This window comes from Pseudomyrmex gracilis, unplaced genomic scaffold (genome assembly GCF_002006095.1).
Source record: "Pseudomyrmex gracilis isolate BER0280 unplaced genomic scaffold, ASM200609v1 scaffold_24, whole genome shotgun sequence".
Taxonomy (NCBI): Eukaryota; Metazoa; Arthropoda; class Insecta; order Hymenoptera; family Formicidae; genus Pseudomyrmex; species Pseudomyrmex gracilis.
In genome coordinates, this window is record NW_018020608.1 from 1,132,665 (window position 1) to 1,154,663 (window position 21,999).

General features: G+C 40.3%; 1 protein-coding gene and 1 long non-coding RNA gene across 2 annotated transcripts in view; one reads left to right on the top strand and one right to left on the bottom strand.

The window, feature by feature from the left end:
• Positions 1-21,999, bottom strand: part of LOC109852033 (basic-leucine zipper transcription factor A-like) — an 83,074-nt gene that overhangs the window by 49,990 nt on the left and 11,085 nt on the right. The window contains exon 2 of the mRNA XM_020422805.1: positions 15,088-15,152. Coding sequence (XP_020278394.1) covers positions 15,088-15,152 — 65 coding nt within the window. The remainder of the gene's footprint in view (positions 1-15,087; positions 15,153-21,999) is intronic.
• Positions 14,889-16,353, top strand: LOC109852034. Its single transcript, XR_002249962.1, has 3 exons — positions 14,889-15,140; positions 15,215-15,288; positions 15,782-16,353. It is a non-coding gene; the product is annotated as an uncharacterized LOC109852034 (long non-coding RNA).

Consider the following 21,999-nt stretch of genomic DNA (forward strand, 5'->3'; position numbering starts at 1 on the left):
TTCTGCGCGTCGTGTCGTATTTATCGACGCTATTAATAAAAAAAAAAAAAAAAAAAAAAAAAAAAAAAACAGATTTATATTATTACACAACGTGGACTAGAGGAACAGTAAGTTATTCCAAAGGAGAATTTTTTTTTTTTTTTAATTTTTTTTTTTAATTTTTCTTCATCGTACGAACTATTCAATATGTTAAAAAAAAATCATCTATCGTATATATCGTATATGCATAAATATGTGTGTAAAAAAAGAGAGGAAGAAAGAACGAAAAGAGAAACGAAAGAGGGAGGAAAAAAGGAAATCGCGGGAGCGAAGAAACTACGTGAACGCGTAGTAAGTAAATTTTCATGCGGCCTCAAACGCACACAGCGTAGAAGTTCTCTTGAAGGTTCGGGGCGCGCGTCGAGAGCGTCGAGCGGCAGCCTTCACCGGGGAACCTCCGGTCTCTCGTGCAGGGGCCCCGAGAAGTACGAGGGAGTCAGCCTAACGCCACTAGGTTCGAAACTCGCCACTGACTGGCTGTGCTGTGTGCATACGGCGCGCAGCCTAAGAGTCACCGAGAGAGGAGGTTTCCACGGCTGTCGCTCGCTCGCTCGCTCGCTCGCGCAGCCAAGCCAGTGAAGCCAGCCAGCCAGCCAGCAGCAGCGACGGGCGGCGGGCGCGGGTTAGACAACGCGCGCGAGCCACGTACCATACGGCAAGCAGCCTAAGAAAATTCACCGGGAACATTTTTATTCCCTATCGGGTAAAAGGGGCGCGTCATCGGGACGTCGCGACGGCGAAAGGACGCCGTCGGACGTGCGCCGTCGTTCGACGATCGGCTGACCTCCCCGCGACGGCCAATTCCGCGAATTTTGCGCGTCATTCCGTATGCAGCCGCGAGGCAGAGCGCCGCGCGACTCTCCGAGGTCTCTCGGTGGAGACCGAAGAGAAGAGCGTGCCGACGACGCGACTCCGATCAGCGCGTCGGTTTCTCTTCGGAGGCGCCGACGACGGCGATGACGACGGCGATGATGGTAACGTCGGCGTGCGGGGGCCGCGAGGAACGTCGCTGTATATTTTTGGCGTATAGTCGCGGCGATATAAACGTGCGCATATACAGGCGCGCTTCTTTAAGTTATTATTAAGCTGCGTGGAAAATTTTTTCTCCTGCGCTGATGTAGATATGCATACATATGTAGATTACAAATTGTTCTTCCTCTCTTTCATGTTTTCTCATTAAAATAAAAAAAACTTTACGAAACTTATATTTAATGCGACAGTACTGCGAGTTTCAAATAGATTATTAGTCGAGGCTATATCGAGACATAACGTTCCGAAGGTGATACGTAGTTCGCTCGTGGAAAATTTTGAAACCAGACTCAAAAATGTCGCAAAACAAAGCTTTGATTGATAATCTGACTTTTGTAAGTCGCATTATTGGACATTGCGAAGTGTCTCAAAACTGATCGAAGTTATGTTTCCGCTGCGGAAAACCTTCAGCGATGCAACTTATAAATATAGAACCGCATGAGATCGAAATGAAATTCTGCTTCAAACGCAGGAGATAATGCGCGCGCGCTGGGATTCTCTGCCGACGACGATGCCGTGTCGGCGACGTGTCCGGTTGTTGTTAACCGCTGCTGACGCCACGGAGCGAGAGCGGCCAAGTCGTATACCAAACGACGTGGAGGCGACTTTTAACTGGTCGGCGCAACGCGGCGCGAGAATGCGCGGACGTTGCCGAGCGCGGAAACAGCTCGCGCGTTTGCCGCTCGAATCGAATCCACGCTCTGGCCACGCATCGCGCGACCCGAGTCCGAGATATAATTGTATATATACGCGCGTATGAATATAAGAGAGATATGTGCGCGCAATACGGCGCGAAATCTGTGTACGAGCAGGTTCCTGCTTCGATGACGATGACGAGACGCGACAACCGTCAGCGGAGAAAAGCACCGGTCGAGTTTACGATTGGCTGGTCACAGCACGACGGATGAAATGTGGCCAATGAATGTCCTTGCTCTCTGGACGAGGCCGTGGCGACGCAAGCACGCCTTATTCGAACACGGGGCGCGCATGCACGGCGGCCGTGAAGTATAGAAAATAATTTAGAATTTGGCATGATTATCCGTTCCGCCGTGTTCGGCAATTTCGTTTGACGTGTTGTGTCATTTTGTTTCAATATTGTCAAGAACACGAAGCAGAAACCTTATTTAGAATCTCTTACATTATCTCTCTAATTAAAATAATTTCCCACGCGATGTAGAGGAATAATATAAGATCTGTCCATGAGAGTTTTACATATAATTTTATATTTTACACGATCGGAATATATATAATCAATGATATTCCGCGAAAAAGATGCAGTATCGACTTGTCCTTCTACAGTGCGTAATTATTTCTGATATTTTCTAGCGCGCGCGGCAAAGACACCTTATAGTATTATTCATTTCGTCGAGGTTTGCCGCGCACAGGCGTCGCTGGACTTTCTCGTCGACTATGAGTGCTTGTTAGTGCCTCGGTGAAGCTACTCGGCGAAGGATACCGGCGGTGGGGATCAGGAAACGGCGGGAGATCTGGCGGGACGTTTTACGATCGTCTTCGAAAGCTGCGACTCCTGTGCACTTCCGGCCTGAATTCTTAAACCACCGGCGGGGCAGACTTCTTTACGTGGAAGACGAGAATTGCTTTACGCGGCACGAAGGAGTTTAAAAGCGAAATTTCTTTCTTTATTAATTCGCTTCCGCTACAACAAATTGTACGGCGGTTATTTTAGAACAAAATATCTTCGTCGAGAAAAAATTCAGTTTCGGTACCTGCAGCGCGCGTGCGCTGCAACCTGTTAGAAATTTAAACAAAATGCATCGAGAGAAAAACCGCGTGCTATCTTTTTTGTTGTCTTTGTAAAATAAATTCTTTATAATGTTGGAATAAAATGTTGTTTGTGTTAAATATACAGACTGCCGTGTAAACTATTTTTGTAATTGAGATCTAAGTTTTTTTAATTTTAAAAACATTAAGTGAAAGAGAGAGAAAGTTTTTTAGAATTAAAAATACTAATTGAATTTACTATAGTAATAAAGAGACCACACTCGCGGTTAACTGGAAAGGCTCAACAACGCACGTTAGTTCGACGTCGAAGCGAGCGAAATCCACGCGTTGTTCGTGTACAGTTATGGCACGATTCTACCTAGCTGTAACTCCGAGAAAGAGTCGGTGAAAACTGTATTATACTATCGTGAGGCCTATCATGAAGTTAAAAAAAGTCAAAAAAAATCGAGCAAAATAACGAGCGCTTTTTATAGCAGTCACACCTATTTTCTCTCTTTCTTCTCGTATTGTAAATTAAAAAATACGCCTACCCAAAGTAGCAAGATAACGTCATTTGACGCTATAACGACGTTAAAACGACGTCATAATGAAGTCACCTTGCTACCTGAATATCCGTTGTGATAGGCATGCGAAAATAGACGATTTAGACTGAGAGTTAAAACGAAAAATGTTATAAATTATCGAGTTAACAATAAATAAAATAATTCTATACACATTGCGTTGAATCGATTGCAAACAAAATTACTATCAAGTTGAAATATCATTTTCGATAATCGTTTCTCTCGTTTTGTATTTAATATCCCATCCCCAGTGTGGACAAAATTAATTTGGTTTCATTTTAATTTGATTCCGCGGTGCAAGAACAAGATAAGCAACAAGATCGAGACAGTTGGCTCAATTTTCCCGCCGTTCGCACCACCTCTCTCGCCAGTCCCGCCTTTCGCCTTCGCGATACCAAAAGTTGTTTCGTAGGCATATCTCTCTCGCGCTTCGAAAACGGACGTCGTCGCAAACTGGGAAGAGAATGCATCTCTCTTTACTTTCCCGTTCACAATATATAATCTCTAGATTCAAATTACATTTTAGCTAGTTATCTTTCATACATATATATACCAAGAGAGAGTTATCATTTCTGCTATATAATAATATGAGATGGATATAAAATTAAAAAACTAAACTCAGAAGATCTCTCTATAAAATATTTATTTTGACGTGAATTTTAGTTATTAAGTTGCAAAACTATAATCTTTTTTCCCATACATAAAAAAATTCATTATATTGCAAGTTTCATTTCGATAAACATCGCTGAATTCAAAGTTATTTACTTCCTTCAAATAATTCAAACGCTGCAAACGTTTTGAACAGCGACGTAAGTTTTTTTTTTTTTTTTTGACCGCGTTCGCACTTAATCTCGTCGTTTCTCCTACAAGATAAAATTTTAGCTTCGATACTAACGACGCTGCTCGGAATCAGAGGCACCTGTTAACACAAGGCCCCTGGCACGCCAATGACACCGACGATCTCACGAGACGGTGACAGGTGCCGTAGGCCAATCGCTTCGACATCTCGTACGCGTGAGACTTCTATTCGTCGATTCTGGCTGATTGTTATCGACGCACGAGACTTAGAGAGTTAATGTAATACCAATCAACGTAAAGCATTCTCAGCAATTATCAAAAAACGTCCGTAATTATATCAAAGTATGTCTCATCGATATTTTGCTTTTGATGCAGAATAAAATAATATACATGACATATTTTCTAAAATAATATACATGACACATGTATTAATAAACAAAGTGTATTAATAAACAAAGATAAATGAAAAAAAACATTTGTTAATATACATGACATATATATTTGTTAATATACATGACATATATATTAATAAACAAAGTGTATTAATAAACAAAGATAAATGAAAAAAAAAAACATTTGTTATTGATATTGTTGACTAAGGATAATTATTGATTGTTTATTAAAGCGGAAAGAAAGAAAGGAAGTCAGGTATGTTAACTTATTACACGCGACGCGTCTTATCGGCGTGTTGGGGATGATAAGGCTATCTTTATCAGTGATAAAGTCGTTTTTCAGCTATCTCGGCTGCGAAGAATGCGAGAGCGAAAGAACGTCGGCAACGCATTATACGGCGCATATAAGTACGATTACAGATTACGATAGTTCGAGATATCGATCCGTTATCGTTCGATATATTGCGTGATTTTGACATCAACACTTCGTCGGTGACAAACATTGATAATCAGTTCTGATTATACGAAAAAGCAATAAAAAATATATCGAAACGAATAAGAATGTTTCGCAATCGTTTCAAAATTTTTTGCCACAAATTTATATATTGAAAACGAATATAATTTTGCATCTTTTTCTGATACTTTGAATGGCGTTAATTTGTTAAAAGTGCACATTTCTTGCGAAAAATTGCACTTTTTTTACAATCAACGTCATTTTCTTTACGCAGTGCTGAAATATCTCGTGAAGTTGCACGAAGAGTGCGGCGGTCGAACATAAATCTCTCATTACCGGGTGACAAATTGTGCCATATTTTAACAATTACTCTACTCTCATTACTGTGTTAAGTTTATTTAATTTAAATTGGCACACACAGTTTACATCCGCTATTATTGTTATTGTTTCGAGATACTAATTAATTTCCGAATGGGCTCGCGTCTTCGAAAGTACATATTGCAACAAATGGCAGAACACATCGAAAGCGGATAAAAAACTTGGCAAACTCTTCTTTCTCTCTTACAGAACTATTTTAAATGGATAACAAAGTCACAAAGTCCATTAAACTTTGTATGTTCTGTGTAGAAATAGTTGTCATTACTATTCGGATCTTTGAAAACGTAAACTCTTTGCACCTTAGGACCATTCTCTCTCAGTGTCAACCAAACGTCTCAACAACAATGCTACAACGGTAGACGATCCAATTAGCCGAGTCAGAGACAAACTTTCGCGTTCGCATTATTCGCGTGGAAACGATGGCCGGCGCGTATCACTCCGAATTAATTTCTGTCCGAAAGAGTTGCGACATGCGGATAGTACACGGTAAAAGACAGAGAAAGAGAAGAGAGAAGAAAGAGGAGAGAGAGAGAGAGAGCGCAACTTGTACGAGGAAAACCGTAGTAAAACTCTCACCCCACCTTCTTTTCCTCCTCCTCCTCCTCACCACCCTGCTACATTTCTCTCTTTCCGCCTCTGTAACCCTGACCTCCCGTAAAACACACCGAGAAAAAGACTTTTCCGGCGTGTACGCACGAGCGCGCTGCCGCTTCTGCTGCCACACAGCTCTGCTCCTGCTGCTGCTGGCCGAACTCATGAATGGACCCGCGACTCTATTTACGAGCGCGTGCGATTCGCCCGCCGCCGCTCCACTTTTATCGCCGTCTCTCCGTTACCGGGACACTGAGAGAGACGAGGTGAGGAGGCGGCAGCTTTCGGAATCCTCAGGCTCTCCTGATCGTGGTGGGCCGGCCGGCTTCCTACCGTCGGGACTATATCGCTCCACCGCCGAGATATGTATCGGCCCGCGAAATTGTTTTCGAACGGCCGATTGTTTGGCACGCGCTTCGCCAGACTTAGCGGAGCGAGAAAAAGAATCCTTCGAGGGTCCTGCGTTTATTTTTTCTTTCCTTCTTTTTCTCTCCGCGTTCCCGACTGCGGTTATTCGTTCTCGTGTAAACAGTCGTGAAAACACGGTCTGGAAACGCACGCGGAGGAGTTCTCTGGTTTACTCAAAGGCGATCGAAACGGCGCGGGCGAATCAAGCGATGTATATATCGACGTATCGACGTTTCGCGGTATCGATAGGAAGACACGAAGCGAAAGTGACACATAAGTGAGACGGTAGTTTAGGACTAACGTGTCACACACAAATACCTTCACTTTCCGAATGTAACCGCGCTCTCTGCATAACTAAACGAGTGTTTACGATGAGATCTATATATGTATGTTGTGCGCGCGTGTATGTTTTAGTTCTTTAAAAATTATAGCGTACCGTTTCCGGGAACATTTTTAAATTACTTTTACGCTAAAAAATTCTTAAAATCCTCCACTTTATTCTAATCTTTACTCATGTTTGTATTTTTTTCTCTAACTAAAAAAAGAAAGTTTTTTATAAACTTTTTTGTAACTAACTTTTGGCACAAAAATTCATAATCTGATAGTTGAATGATAAAAAATACTAATAATTCGCAATCAGTTATTTTCCCTGACGTAACACACTGCGCACTTGCCATGTAATATTTATTACTAAAGATACTATATCTTGCGGTAGAAATAAACAACTTCCTCTCCGTCTTTCTCTCGTTCTTTCTCTCTCTCCGATTATTGCCTCCTGATCATTATTGTTATTACACCGAGCTTATAGTAAGCGCAATTTGTCACACGTGCAAGGGGCGTACCGTACAGACCTTTAAAGTAAGATCGTTAATAAGAAGCGTGCGCGGTTAAGGACCACCATGACCTACGGTAAATTTCATCTCGCCGGGTTTTAAGTTCGATCGCGCGCGCGGTGAGAATATAACTCTAAAGATCATTAATGCATCTTCACCGGACTATAATTCATGTCGCGTGATTGCTCGACGCGTGGCGCGCTTGTGTAAACGTGTGGCAGACGAAAATCCGCCGACACGCAGAAGCCATCGAAAAGCGCGACATATATATATATATATCTGTCTATTTTAAAAAAAGCCAATTTCTGAAGAACTTAGCGGGGATTTATTCCGCGCATTGTCTATTATATCGTCGTCGAAATTTACATACTCTTGTCTTGCTCGAGTGCATCGTTTTCTCACGATGACGTTAGCAGCGTATAACAACAACACGAGGTAAATAGCTACGAAAGTCAATATCACGTGAGGGATATAACTCGCGGTTTTGTTTTTGCAGGATAACTTCGCGTCTACTTGAAACGTACTTCCTGAAGCTACCGTTTGCCACTCGCGAAAGAATTATGAAAAAAAAAAAAAAAAAAAAATCAAAACAAAACAAAAAAACAAACTTGAGGTTGATGAATCTTGCTCTGCCGAACAACAATATGCATTAAGTCAATTAGACGGCGCTATTCATTCTATTCGCGGTGTATGAGGCAAAGCGATGTTTGCATAGGATAAATCAGTTAAGTGCTTTTCTCTCATTGCAATCGTATATACGTGCTCGCTAATGTGCATCGTGCGTACGTACCAAGCAAAATTTGCGACAATCTTAAACAACTAAGATTACTTACATTGCATTAATTTACAAAATATGCATGAAGAGGATTTTAAACTTGAAATGAAATTTCTACTTTTTTTTTTGTTTTAAATCAACAACCGATTTCAATACGTTTCGACAAGCTATGATTTTTGCGTAACAAGATCGGGGTCGCTCTTAATTCCGGTTGACTAATTTCGTGTAAGCATTCTCCGTTCCCTTCTAAATTGTACTTCCTGACATAACATAGATAGAGGAACGAGCTCTGAGGGGTTGTTTAAGGACGAGCAATTGTTACATCTAGTAGTATATATACGAGAATTCCAATAGGTTTCAAGCAGTTGTGTGATTTTTGTATTGCAATATAAACGAAGAGCAAGTTACAACAGCAGATACTTAATAACGTAACAAATGTCCTTTTATCTCTCTATACTCTTATAATTAAAATTAGAAGTCACAGAACCCAATCTCGCATGCGTCACACACAACCGCGTATAATTTCTCTCTACTCTTTCTAGACATCATCTTTATTGCACCTGTCTGTGTGCGCGGTGGAGCACCAACGTGGTCGCACAGTGCAGGTTCCATCGAATATCTAAAATGACATCGTCCGACCCACCCGACCCCCCTTCTCTCGTGGTCCCGCGTCGTCTCACCCTCCCCGTGGTCTCGCTCATCTCCCACCTTCATCTCGCTTTCCCTCCCTTCTGCCACTCGAAAACCCTTCCACCATTGTGTCTCTTTCTCTTTCTCTCTCTCTCTCTCTCGTTCTCCTCCACGCGAGCGCATTCTCCCTTCCCTAACTCTGGATCCTCTTACCCTGTCACCTCCCGTCCTCCTCATCGCCTGCAACGTTCTCTAGCGTCCCCTGCGTATCCCGGCGATCCTCTCTCGTCGGCCGCCTCTCTCTTCCTGTCATCTTCTTCTTCGTCCTTCCTTCTTCCATTTCCCGCCTTTCGTCTCCACGAATTATCGACGGGCCGCGATTCCGATGGATAAAAGCGGCGTACGGGCCTATTATCGACGCTCTACAGTACCGACCAGACGCACGGCCAATGTACCGACCAACCGTAATGCCAATGGACTGTGATACCGGCGCGTAGGGAAATCGTAAAGCACCGCGTCTCGCTGATTACACGCGAAATGCGGACAAACCGGAACGCGATGAGAAAAATGTATTGACACGCTGTAACGCCCACGGCGCAAAGTACGAAGATCTAACGTGAAGATGCACACGGAGACAGAAAGAGAGAGAGAGAGAGAGAGAAAGAGAGAGAGAGAGATTCGCACGGATTTCTAGTTAATCCGACAGAAGCCGTGAGATATTCTATGAAGCGTACACTGTCGAGCAATCTGTTTTTAACGTCACTTATAGAAATAAAAACATTACATATTGCTATAAATCGCGAGTTTATTATTTGCGCCTTGAAGACAAAAAACACCGCGAAGCACAGCATTAAATTCTCTGTGTCAAATTCGGAATAAGAATGTTGCACTATTTCTTATTGTTATCATTAATATATAATGAATTGTGTATATAATGAATACGCGCGCCTTTTTGGCAGAAAGTCAATACGTACATATTTCAGTACATCTTTTATGTTACGTTATAAACTGAAAATAAAAAAAATAATTAATATCTCTGATTGTATCATTTGTGTAACGAATAAACTGGGAAATCGAACGTAATAATTTGTTGAACAATATTTCGTTTTATATTTTTTTTTGAAAAATATCTAGGAAAATAAAATTACTTCATTGAGGTAATTAAACTCATTTCTTTTTTATTGTTTTATTCTTCCCTTTTTCATCTTTTGAAATGCGGTAATTCAGAAAGTACGTAATTCTCTCTCTCTTTTTCTCTCTTCTCTTCTCTTCTCTTCTCTTCTCTCTCTCTCTCTCTCTCCTTCTCTCTCTCTCTCTCTCTTTCCCTGCAAAATTGGATATTGAAGTACGATGTATTCGGCGCTCTGACAGTAGAGGAGGCAAACGATGCGCGACGTTATAATTGAAGAAGTAGAATAGAGAAGAAGAACACTGGTGTTACATTCTTGCAAAAATTATCTTTAATAAAAAAATTATTACTATTTAATGTCTTATTGTTTTACATATCGCTTCTATATTTTTGTGAAGTTTATCGGATTATCTGTCGGTATGTACACAAAGAGAGATCTCAGATCCGATCGGATCTACATCAAATCGGATCTACCGGATTATATCAAAATGCTTCTTTTTAACCTTCAATTTTCAAATCTCATTTATTAATATGTCACGATTAAAAGAGAAGGTGTTAACATCACACAGCAGAGAATGCGTGTCCGGTGCATTTTTTTACATCAATGATGCATGAGCAACGCACCATATCGAGATGAACGCCGCGATGAATGGACTTTCGAGCTATTCGATTCGTTTGGATTGGAATAGTTATACGCGGCAAGTGCATATATAGGCGCGCACGCGTGCGCAACGTTAATTCCGTATGTAAAATGGCTCTCTACGTTAGCCGGAATTTCGAAAATGCACGCGAGCCGTGCGTGCAAGCCCCTCGATTCGTTCGCGATTCCTGAAAATCATTTGAACATCAACAACTTTCTGTCCTCCCTTTTATACTCTCATCTGTTCGTGTTCTCTCTTGTCCTCTCATTTGCACGTATATGATCAAATTACTCGTAAATACGCGAAATTGGATGTTTGTTTCGACATTCTTTAACTTAATTACTTGTTCATATACATATGTCCGAGGAAAAATAATTTTTTTTTTTTCATTACCGCGTATTTAATTGTAAATTAAATTTGTTTTATAAATTACACGTAAGTGTTTACAAATTAAGTTAATTTTCTATTTAAGTTTTATGCTCTGCAACGATAGCGTTTCTGTGTAAAAACAATATTATATGTTTGTTATTAATTTTTCTGTATACATCTGTAATATTATGATAAAAATCACTATCGTATCAAAAGCGACTTGAGTATGAATGCATTGTATGTAAAGAATCGATCAATGTTTGTTTTGCAATAAGAATAAAAATGAGAAATGTCACATCTAATACTCATGCGTCTACGATTTTTCTTTTTAAGTAGTTGGGAGAGCGCGCCCTTCGTCTTCCCCATCGGGGAGATAACTCTGATGGACATCTCTGCGAGACCGCGTTTCGCAGTTTGAAAGGTTTCTCATACTTATAGGAAATTAACCCTAAAGTTTCCAAGAGGAGGAAATATTATCAAATAGAATTAGAATGTACAAAGTATAATTTCGTTTTGCGTCTGTTCTTGTTAACAACTTATTGGACGGAATTTCATAGTTTTTTTTTTTTATTTTTTTTTGCTAAATCGATCTAAATGACTTTCGTACACGAGATTACGCGGGAATGACTAAACTGAATCGCGATCTGACGATCGCGATTACGCGAAATAGGACGAGACGAAGCTCGACTCAGGATTTCGACGAACTTTTCCGTATCGATCGCACACGTCCTTGCGGATAACCTTCCGCGAATCTTCAACTCTCGACGAATTCGATTGTAAATTTTCCACCTCGAACTTGAAGGCGGTCGCCGGTACATACATATACATATGCGATATGTGCACTCGGCACGAGTGACCGAAGCGCACGTGTGCGCCGGAACTCGCGGTTTATCCGCGCAGGAATTTATAATGCACGCACACACACATTACCGCTTATCCAAAGTGAATTGAACCAAAACATATCTCACGTCATCTTTTTGTTATTTATTACTTCCGCTTTCTTAATCGACAATAAAAAGAGAAAAGAGAGGAAGTTTCGTCGAATCAAAATTTTCGGAGTTGAACGTCTGGAGCTAAAATGCCATATTTCGACACACATTACTTAATTACAGTCATCATCATAGCCATCACTTCGTAGCTCTTTTTTTGATGATTACGGCCCCAAGAGAGAGTATAATGTCGTTTTCTTAATAGCACTCTTGTAATACCGTAAGATGGAGTTGGATTGCACCAGCGGGAATAATTCTGTCCTACGATGAATGAAGATCGTAGGACGATGTAATGTATTATTCTTGGTTTCGGTATTTATACGTTCCATTCTTTTATTTCCTGTGTTATTTATTATTATACAGCGCCTTATTGAGAAATTAAATTTGTGTATTTACTTTTGTCGGGAAACGAGAGAAAAGAATTATTCTCCTCTATGTTGTTGAACTCATTGAAAATTACATTGAGTTTCCGCGGTACGATTTCTGTTTAATGAAAAGGGCGAGCACTCGTGTAGATCACCGACGCTCAACCGGCGCGGCGGGGCGCCCCGTCGAAAATTCGCCCCGGCTAAAAACGCGAGGGCGATTTTAGCCGGCGTCGCTCCTCCTGCTCTTCGAGCGGGGTTCGGATTTGGGTTTTGCCGCAGGGGTAGGTGCGCAGAGTGAACGCGGATCGATCCCCCTCGGCGCGAGTGCGAATGGGGGGTTGTGCGACCGAGTCGCCCTCTCCGTTGCTCGGTATCCCCGCTCGGTTTGTTCACCCCCGAAAACGGGAACGTTCGAAGGGTGCTACGTCGCTCGTGGAACCACCGAAAATCGAACGATCGACAAAAACCAGTGAGCGTCGATATCGCGCGATGCACTTGAATTTCAATTTTTTTTTTTTTTTTTTTTTTTGATTCTTTTTTTTAAGGCGAGACGGGAAATATTCTTGAGCTAGAAGCGAGAAATCGGCGAGGATGTTTCTTCATCGGAAAAAAAAAACAACGCGCCAACGTCGGCGCGATACATCGCGAGTCCTCATTATCGGACGCGTTTTATCAGACTTCGTACCGCCGCTATAACTCGAATGTAGGTTAGCGGCGGCGGATCCAAGAGAAGGGATGCCGAGTTTTCTTCGAAAAATCAATAGACATTTCTGCCCCTGGGTTTCACCTTGTCGCGCTAATAACGCTCGCCGTTAACTCGCTTCCGAAGATTCATATCGCGGGCGTTTGTATCGACGAGTCTAATGAGCCTCTAACCTTGCGGTGAAAGTCCTCATATAGAATTCATTATTTTTCATAAATTTAATAATCGTAAAACCGAGTCTTCCTTTTACTATTACATGAATTTTTTAATACTATAACAAAAGAATTGCACACAAACAAAAAAATAATATGAAATTAAATAAAAGTAAATTTTGTAAGTTTTTCACACCTCGAAATTTATAATTAACTAAAAAGTAAGTCTTGTTTTCCCAATCGCACCAAGAAAGATATATCATGCAAAACAAATCAACTAAATTAATCAAAAAATACGCAAATACAGCTCTCATTGAGGAAGTCCGTAAACACCCCGTATTGTAGTCGAGGGTTAACCGCAGAGTGCAGTTACTCGGTTCGCGATAGATTTTCACTGTAACAGCCATAACGTAGTAACAATAGAGTGTCGCGTTTCCGAATAAATCTGCACAGTCTTTGCAAACACACGTGCAAATACGTGATAATTCGCGCGGCTACCGTCTCGTCGATCATCGGTCGATCGTCGGTCGCGAATCGAAGTTGGGACGAGGTCGAGCGTGAAGAGATCCCGTTTACCTTCGCAAGTACGTTTCCACCTGGCCCGTACATACCTGAGGGACCTGTGCAGTCACGCTCGCTCGGTTTCCAACGAGCGCCGCTGTACCACCGACTATCTTAATATTCGCGTGACTTGTTCGCAGGTAAAATGTCGCGACTACAACCAAACATGTTAATGTCACGCGTCCAATCGCGCGATATTTCTTTGCGACCAAGTCCAGTTTCGCCAATGACAAATAAACGAATAAATCCCGAATATTACGTGCGAATAACTTATCTACCATTTTTTAGAAACTTCTAACATTTAAGCTCCAGACTCGCAATTATAAAAGTTTTTGCATAATAAAGTTTTAGTGCGACTTGACTTTTGTTTTAAACTTCTCTTTCAACATATCTATATTTTTCTATCGTGCTATGTGTTGGGAACTCGCAATGTTGATTGATTATTACATTCATCGTTAAATATAAAAAAATGATCATTAGTTTTAATCATTTTTGTACTTTAAAGATTAGCAAACTATTTTGTCGAAGTAAATAAGAAACAAAATAATTTGCGGCAGAGAGAAACGCCTGGAAAACACTACTCTCTTTTTTCGATTTTCTTTCACGTCTTCTTTTCTCAATTGATTTTATCGTCCACGTCAGGATTGCTATTACCGTCTCAGGCGCTGTTATTATTTGTACTTGGTTCCTAGATCTTTTACAAACTATTGTGCAAAGGACTGTTTTTGGTAAAGTTTTCTCCTTCGGGATATATCCGAATGATTTATATATATATATATATCTCTCTCTATCTCGCTCTTTCTCTTTAAAGGTTTTTAAAATTTATATTTAAAACTTTTCAGACAAAAAATATAAAAAAAATTCGATTCTCTTTTAAAACTTTGTTTTTTTTTTGCAAAAAATTCTCTTTAATCGTTTATAATGTGAGAACTATTGGTTTATTAAGTTTCTCGTTAAAAAAATCGAAGAGTAATAATACAAGCTCTAATTTTTTTTCTCTCTCCTTATTTCTCGAAAATATAAAACGGAATTGTGCAAAATATCTAATTTCCATTTAATATATAATAATAATAATAATAGGAACACGCGCTCTGTGTGTACTTTGTTATATAATATTGCCACACTTCTACTAGTTTACACTATACTACACAGCACACAATCCTGCTTAAGTGTTGCTGAAAGGACCTCCTCCTGCAACCCCTACTCCCCGTTTACCGCGATGCTGCGCGAGGGATGTGAACGGAGGTCTCTATTTCCGGCCGATATTTAAATCCGACGGGGACCGAATCCGCTCGACCTTAACCGAAGCGTTCGGTCCGGCTGTCACATTCGTGGGGTTGCCTAGGGTTGCCGAATGCCCGTCGTCGTCTCTCGTGGCGACGACGGCGGTGGCGTAACGCGTTAATGAAAATGGCAACGCGCCGGCGACGCCATGCGGCAAAAGCCTCGACGAAAACTACGTATACGCTCGCAAATTGTACAGCTTTATCAATCTGAAATAACAGCGACACGAGGAAACAATATGAGCGACAATACGAGACTCACCAGCGTTCGGCCGATCAGCGGGAGGATCACGTTGCGATGCGGTTGACACGTATGTACGTTGAAACCTGTAAACATTACGAGAAATATTGCTCATTAGTAGAGTTACAGTACGTGCGTTTTGTTATAGGTATAGATGGGGACAGATTCCAAAATTATATCGCGATCGAAAGATTTTATAGAGTATCGTTGATAAAGTGCAACGTAAGTATTATTTTTCTTTCAAGTTGATGTTTGTTATTGTTAGATTTTATTGCGTGGGGACAAAAATAATAGAGAATATATATATATATTTGTATGCTTGTGTTACACGTTCGTTTCATCATAGCGATATGTGTTTCTACTGATTAAATGTGTAGATGTCTCTGTAATATCAAATGTAACAGTGTGAAAAGGATTTGGTATTATAGGTACAAGAAGTAGTTTTTTATTTTTGCATAAAATAAGTAAAAAATTTATGTATGTAGTGTATGTTTGATATATTTGTGTGTACATGTGGTTGTTTTTTCCCATGCATATATTTATATAAATATACTACTTTTTTGATACACTGTCAAATTAAGAAAATGTTTCTGTGTTGGTAAAACTTTTTTAGCACATGTTAAAAATATCTTTTGCCTTTTGATTTCTTTTTTTAGTTTTTCTTATATGTGCATATAGAAAAATATAAAAACTTTTATTAATGTTATCCTTACAGATGTTTTCAATGTGCAAGCAGAGGATAATGAAAGCATTAGTTGCAAAGCAAATGCTAATAGCACACACAGCAAGTTAAAAAATACACAGGAAATTTCCCAGAGAATCTTAATAAGAGACAAAAAATGTCTTTGGAAAAAATATGATATATTTTTATTATTGTTTCAAAACTGGCTGGCTATATTAATAAAATTATATTAGGAAAAAGACATATTTAAAGATGATATTGGATGAAAGTAATATTTTGCTTAATGGAAACACATTCTATCTGTTATATACATATTCATGCAAATAATTTAATAATTTTTTTAAAATTGTAAAGAGAAAAACTATCATAACCTCTTCTGAGTTCATTTAACTTCTAAAGAACTCATTTTTTATATAATTAGAAATAAACGATTTTTCTTATATAAAAATTATTTTGCCCGAAATAGTTTGTGATTGTATGATAAAGCAGTAAAAAAAAAAAATAAAATAGGTGTAAAACTCCGGAGTATTGAGTTTTGTTTTATTATTTTCCTACGAAAAAGCGATATTCCCCTCACTCCCCCAATTTGCTTGGTAGATATTACTTATATGATTGTGGCGTCCCACTTTATAATCTATTGCGCGCATCATAATAAATAAATAGTAGCATGCAACGTATATATATTGGTGTGTAAAGCTTCAGCTGTTTTTTTTGCAATCAAGTTCTAAATCTATGCTTACCGATATATCAACACCAGAATCAATATTAAAACCAACAAAAACTATCCAGAACAATTTAAATTTATACACAATATACTATATACATAATATAAAATTATATAGCATTAATGTAAAATAAAATTTATAACATTTATATTAAAAATCTTTTTTAGACCTTTAATGTCGCTATTTTGGCTTATGACATTTTGGATAAAAGTAAAATATAACGTACGAACTATTTAAATAATAATACACGTTTCATGCGTTTCTTTATTTACGTGATAGCATGTAGCAAGATAATTTAACCGTATAATACCGCAAGAAAAAGAAAATTTATATAATTATTTGCTTCTGACGTCATAATCCAATATGGCTGCAGTAAGAGACTAGAAAGAAGAGTCTCATTGTACATATATATTGTATATATTGTACACACACACACACACACACATACACACACAGACATATATATATATGTATGTATACGTGTTTGTACTTGCATCTGTAAAAAAATAAAATTTTATCCCCATTTTGACGTTTTCTTTTATGCTACATTATATTATTAGTTATAAAACTAACGACGGTAAATCCAATTTCTCAAGTGACAAGAATTTTCTGCAGCGTGACAATTCCGAGTTAACCTCGAGTTCAGCTCCGTTCTTCGGGGTCTTGTAAATCGACTAAACTGATTGATATCTATCCATATATAATATTCGCTTCTAATCTCTAGGACAAGTGCTATTTTAGCACACGGTTATCCTGTTTTGCGAGAGGATTGTGAATAATTATCCAGCCCTTGTTACGATTAATATTGCAGCTTTTTATTATTACGGCGCTGCAGTTGCGCGGACATAACAGCAGTCAACGTCGAACAAAGTCGGAAATTTATCGCGGACAGCTCTCTCAGTTAATATACATAACGCCGGCTAATATTCGTCGCGCGTTTGTATTTTTGTATAAATTTTATATCCGACAGCAGCCGAACGCGGCCGAAAATATCCGAGATTTTTAGTCCGTTGCATCCATCGCACGTCGAACACGCTCTTCCCTCCTTGTCCTCCCTCTTTGGCTATACATTCTACCTCGTCCCTTCGCTCGCTCGATTCCTCTCTATATCTCCGTTTCTCTCCCTATCACCGTCCTCCCTTCGTACTCTCCGAACCTCTCGCCCTAGCTTCGAGCAACATCGGACGAGTTCGCACAATGTCGGCTCTGACTTTTGTTGCGCGCTTTGTAGAACGTATAAACGGATGAAGCTTTTTCCGGGGCCGGCAACGTGCGCTACCTTGGACAGGATGCGAACGGGGAGTAAAGTCAGAGCCTCCGAACAGAGTGCTCTCGTGAGCGCTTTTGAGTTTTTGCTCATTAAAATGATCGAGACAAAAGTAGGAAATATCGATCTCGTCTAAATAAATTACGTAATTCTACTTCAGCAAATTAATTCAAGAATAATAACGAGAGTAGCGGCAGTTTCCGAAGAGAAAGTATTGTTAATTCGAGAAAGAGAGCATATAACCCTCCAGGATTCGGTAATACGTCATTCATCCTCGGTCGAGAGCCGAGTATAACCGTCACCGTGGCTGCAACACGGGTTATACTCGTAGACTCCGGCGCTCTCTCGGTCCCCGATGTTAGCGCGATCGATACGACACGACCATCCCCCGTCGTCAGCCCGGCCGATTTTTTTCCGTTCGACCCTCGCGCCTGCGCGCACCTCGGAGAGAGCGGCAACATAGGTAGGTAGGAGGGTACGTCGCCACCCGGCGAAGCGGGACCGAGCGAACGAACGAGCAAGCGAGCGAGCAAGCGCGCGCGGCAACAGCAAGAGAGACAAGGGCGAGAAGCAAAGCGGGGCGAGAAACACGGATGAGAGAGAGAAAGAGAAAGAGAAAGAGAGAGAGAGGAACGAGGCGAGGCAAGATGAGGGAAATAGAGAGGGGAAGAGAGGTGCGCCTTTATTATAGCCGCGCGCTTCTGCCATATCCCCGGCGCTCGAGCCAGAAACTCGGCGCTGCCAGGGATCGCCAATACCAATTTTGGAACGCGCCAACGTCGACCGAAATTCACAAACGAGATCTCGGAATTAGCAGGGAAAATGTGGGACCGCGCGGCTCGATCGATCTCTCGAAAAATATCAGGAGGGCAGCAGGAGCGAGATTAAATGTATTTATGTACATTACGTCGCGCGCGGGGCGCAACGCGAGAAGCGGGGGAGGGTGCCCGTGGGTGGCGGGAACGGGGTGACGCATTACGCGCGGACGACGCGAAACGAGCGGGCGGGTAATTTAACGAGAGGCGCTGCATTATTTTCGAATGGGACGTAAGGACGTTCTCTCCGCGTGGAGATATCGCGTTCTCTCCGCTTGCGTCTTGCGCGCTTTTGCAAGCACGAGGTCTCGAGTCCGGAAAATAAATCTAACGAGTACCACTCTCTCTCTCTCTCTTTTCCTCCTTCTCCGCTCTAGACTTTTGACGTTTCCCGGCAAATTATTCGGTGCTCCGTCCCTTAGGGAGATTGTCCTCGCGGATTTAGCGCCTCTGACGAGAGATTCTTTAATGAATTTTAGATCAAGTTTTGATAGTAATTTTATGATATATTTTCAATTTTTTTGTTTACATCACATAGTATATGCACATACTATCTAGTGTAATTCAAATATCAAATAAATAAGTTTTTAGATTGTAACTTGATAAAAAAATGATAAGGAGCAAGACGCGTAGATAAATATTCCATAACCGTACGTCTATTTATATACTTGTTTTGCTTCATCGGTTCGATATTTTCGAGGCAGTTCGTGATTGCATCGGTAAAGAGGAAAATTCGGTTAGTGTGGGTCCTAAAACGCGCGCGCTGCATTCGACATTAATTCGAAATAAGCCAAAGCCTTGATTACAACAAATGTTTTCTCTCGCGGATGAAAGTTCTCTTACACAATATCAATGAATATTACATCTGGCGGCGTAGATATAAAAATGTATATGTTTCAATATTGAGCGTCGTATTTTTTTTTTTTTTTTTTTTTTTTTTTTTTTTTTTTTTTTTTTTTTTTTTTTTTTTTTTTTTTTTTTTTTTTTTTTTTTGATCGCGAAAAAGCGATGCGTCCGTTCGGGGTTTGCACGTTATTATTTGCTGACGACGATTGCAGCGCGCCAGCGAATTGCTGGAATTTATCACACCGAATTTGATCTCTCGTTTCCCGTTGTTAAAAGTATTTTAGATAAATATATACAGACATTTTCGTATCAATTGCTTAAAACTATTTTAACGTGAGTGAAAAGAAACTGGATGATGAATCAAGTTGAACTCGAAGACCAATGTCTCAGAGAAAGTACAGTAATCGGGCATGAACGTAATTTGTTGTTTTTTTTTTTCGATTATAAAACTCAGGGAAATTAATTAGATCTAATGAAAGTAGATTTTATTGCGCGAATTTTTAATTAGAACCTTCATTTCGATTCGTCGCCGTTCACCGATCGTAAAATATCTCGCATATACTTAATAAACGATTATGTGACCATCAGCATAACGAGAAGAAACATCGACGACAAGAAATTAAGTGCAAGTCCGTGATGGACCGGTTCTCGGGATTTCTACCCTGAGAAGAACATCGCCGAAAACCAAAAGTTTCGAAAACTGGAAACGATTAGGGAATAGTTGAGCAAGCTGCGAAAAACTTTTAAGATTTTCTAGTCGGCGCGTGACAGGCCGAAATTTCATAAAATAAATCGATTGCTCGAGCAAACCTATGGTTTTTGCACGCGATTATGAAACAAGAATATGTAATAAAATCGAAAAAAATAACCAAGAAATCTAATGTAATAAAATGTAAAATGTTCACGCAAGAAATCCTTTCTCTCTGCGCGTTCATTTCTAATTATAGATAGAACTTTTTATTCCACGAAGTATTAGTTAAGAGTGAGTAAGGATAAAGGAGAGAACGCGCGTATTCCACGTAAGAATCATACTTTCTATAAAATATTCCTTCTTTCGTTATGATGCATCTAGAAAACTTCGACAAATAACACGGAATAAGTAATTGGACCTCGTAAATTGTCACAAATTAACGCTAACGAAGAAACTCAAGCCGCCTTATACTTCGATCTCCGTCTATGTATTCATAATTACCGCGAATCAAATCAACTCGAAATTGTTGCAAAAAAAATGAGATAAAGTCTGTCGCGACATTTTCTCTTAATTATTTTAAACTTGCATCTCAGTGTGTTTATATGTAGTTTAAAGTTTAATCCATTTTTGAAAATTTGCTAACAAATTGTGTATCAAAATATTATTGCACTAAATATTTTTTATCCAATCTGGAAAATGGGTAATTAAACTTGCGTTTCTTTTTCAATTAATAAACTTATAATATTTACATTAACCATTGACACAAATATTTAATCATTTCAGGAATAAAATCATCAGTTTTTTTTAATTATATGTAAATAAATAATCCTTAATTTTTCGAATAATTAACATGATCATTTTCGAAGAACTTTTTTAAAATACGCGGCGCGTAAAATTTTCAAAACTCGTAACTCGAAAAAAAATCTCGCATCTTTTTATTCAAGACCGTGCGCGAGCCGCGAATGTAGAAAAATTGCGGAGTGATAGCGACCGATTCGTTTCCATTTTTGCTCGCCGTTATTATCGATCAGTGATTCGACTTGCGCTATGTACGCAGAAGATATTAGTATGTATCTCGTCAAGATTTTAACATACGGCGATCGATCGAGTCGGAGTTCATCAGCGGCAACGCTATATCCGTGTAAATGTATGCACGTATGTACGCGTGAATGTATGTATACGTACACAATTACGGAAAGTCGAATTCGTCATTCCGCGGTCGAAATTCGGTCCGATCCGTTCTCCGGGCGTATATATTAAGCATGCTACAAAATAATACATGACCATGGTGATGTCCATGCAGCTGCAACTGGCCGCGCAAGCTGGACGCATAGCGGTGAGTCCGAAGCTCCTTGTCTCGCCCATCCTCTCTTCTTTCTTCCTCACTCCTTTTCTCTCTCTCTCTCTCTCTTTCTCTCTCACTTTCTCTGTCTCCCCTCTCTCTCTTTCTCTTCCTCTCTCTTTCCCTGCTACCCTTCAAACGCGCTATCTCGCTCATTTTCCTTCTCTTTCGCTCACCCTTCCGTTTCTCCTCTCGCTGTTTCTCTTTCATACCAACTCGCAACGCGCGCGCGCGCGTGCTTCCCTCCGTTTCTCCGCTTCTGAGTTATATTTAGGTGAACTCTGGTATTATCCGACGGGCTGACGGACATACGAACGGATGGACGTACGGACGGATGTACGAACGGACCCGTCGTACCAACTGGAACCAGAGGGCTTTTACTATCCTGTCCGTTACGTCTGACGGCTCGTACGACACGGTAGCTCGCGGGTCCAGTTCGATGGATCGATATACGTCGACATCCGGCCGGCAAGACCGGCATCGGCGGCCGCCGCCGGCCGGACAATTCGCGCAAATCCTATTTCATTGTTAGATCATCGACGATCGGTGGTTTAAAATCGGCGGT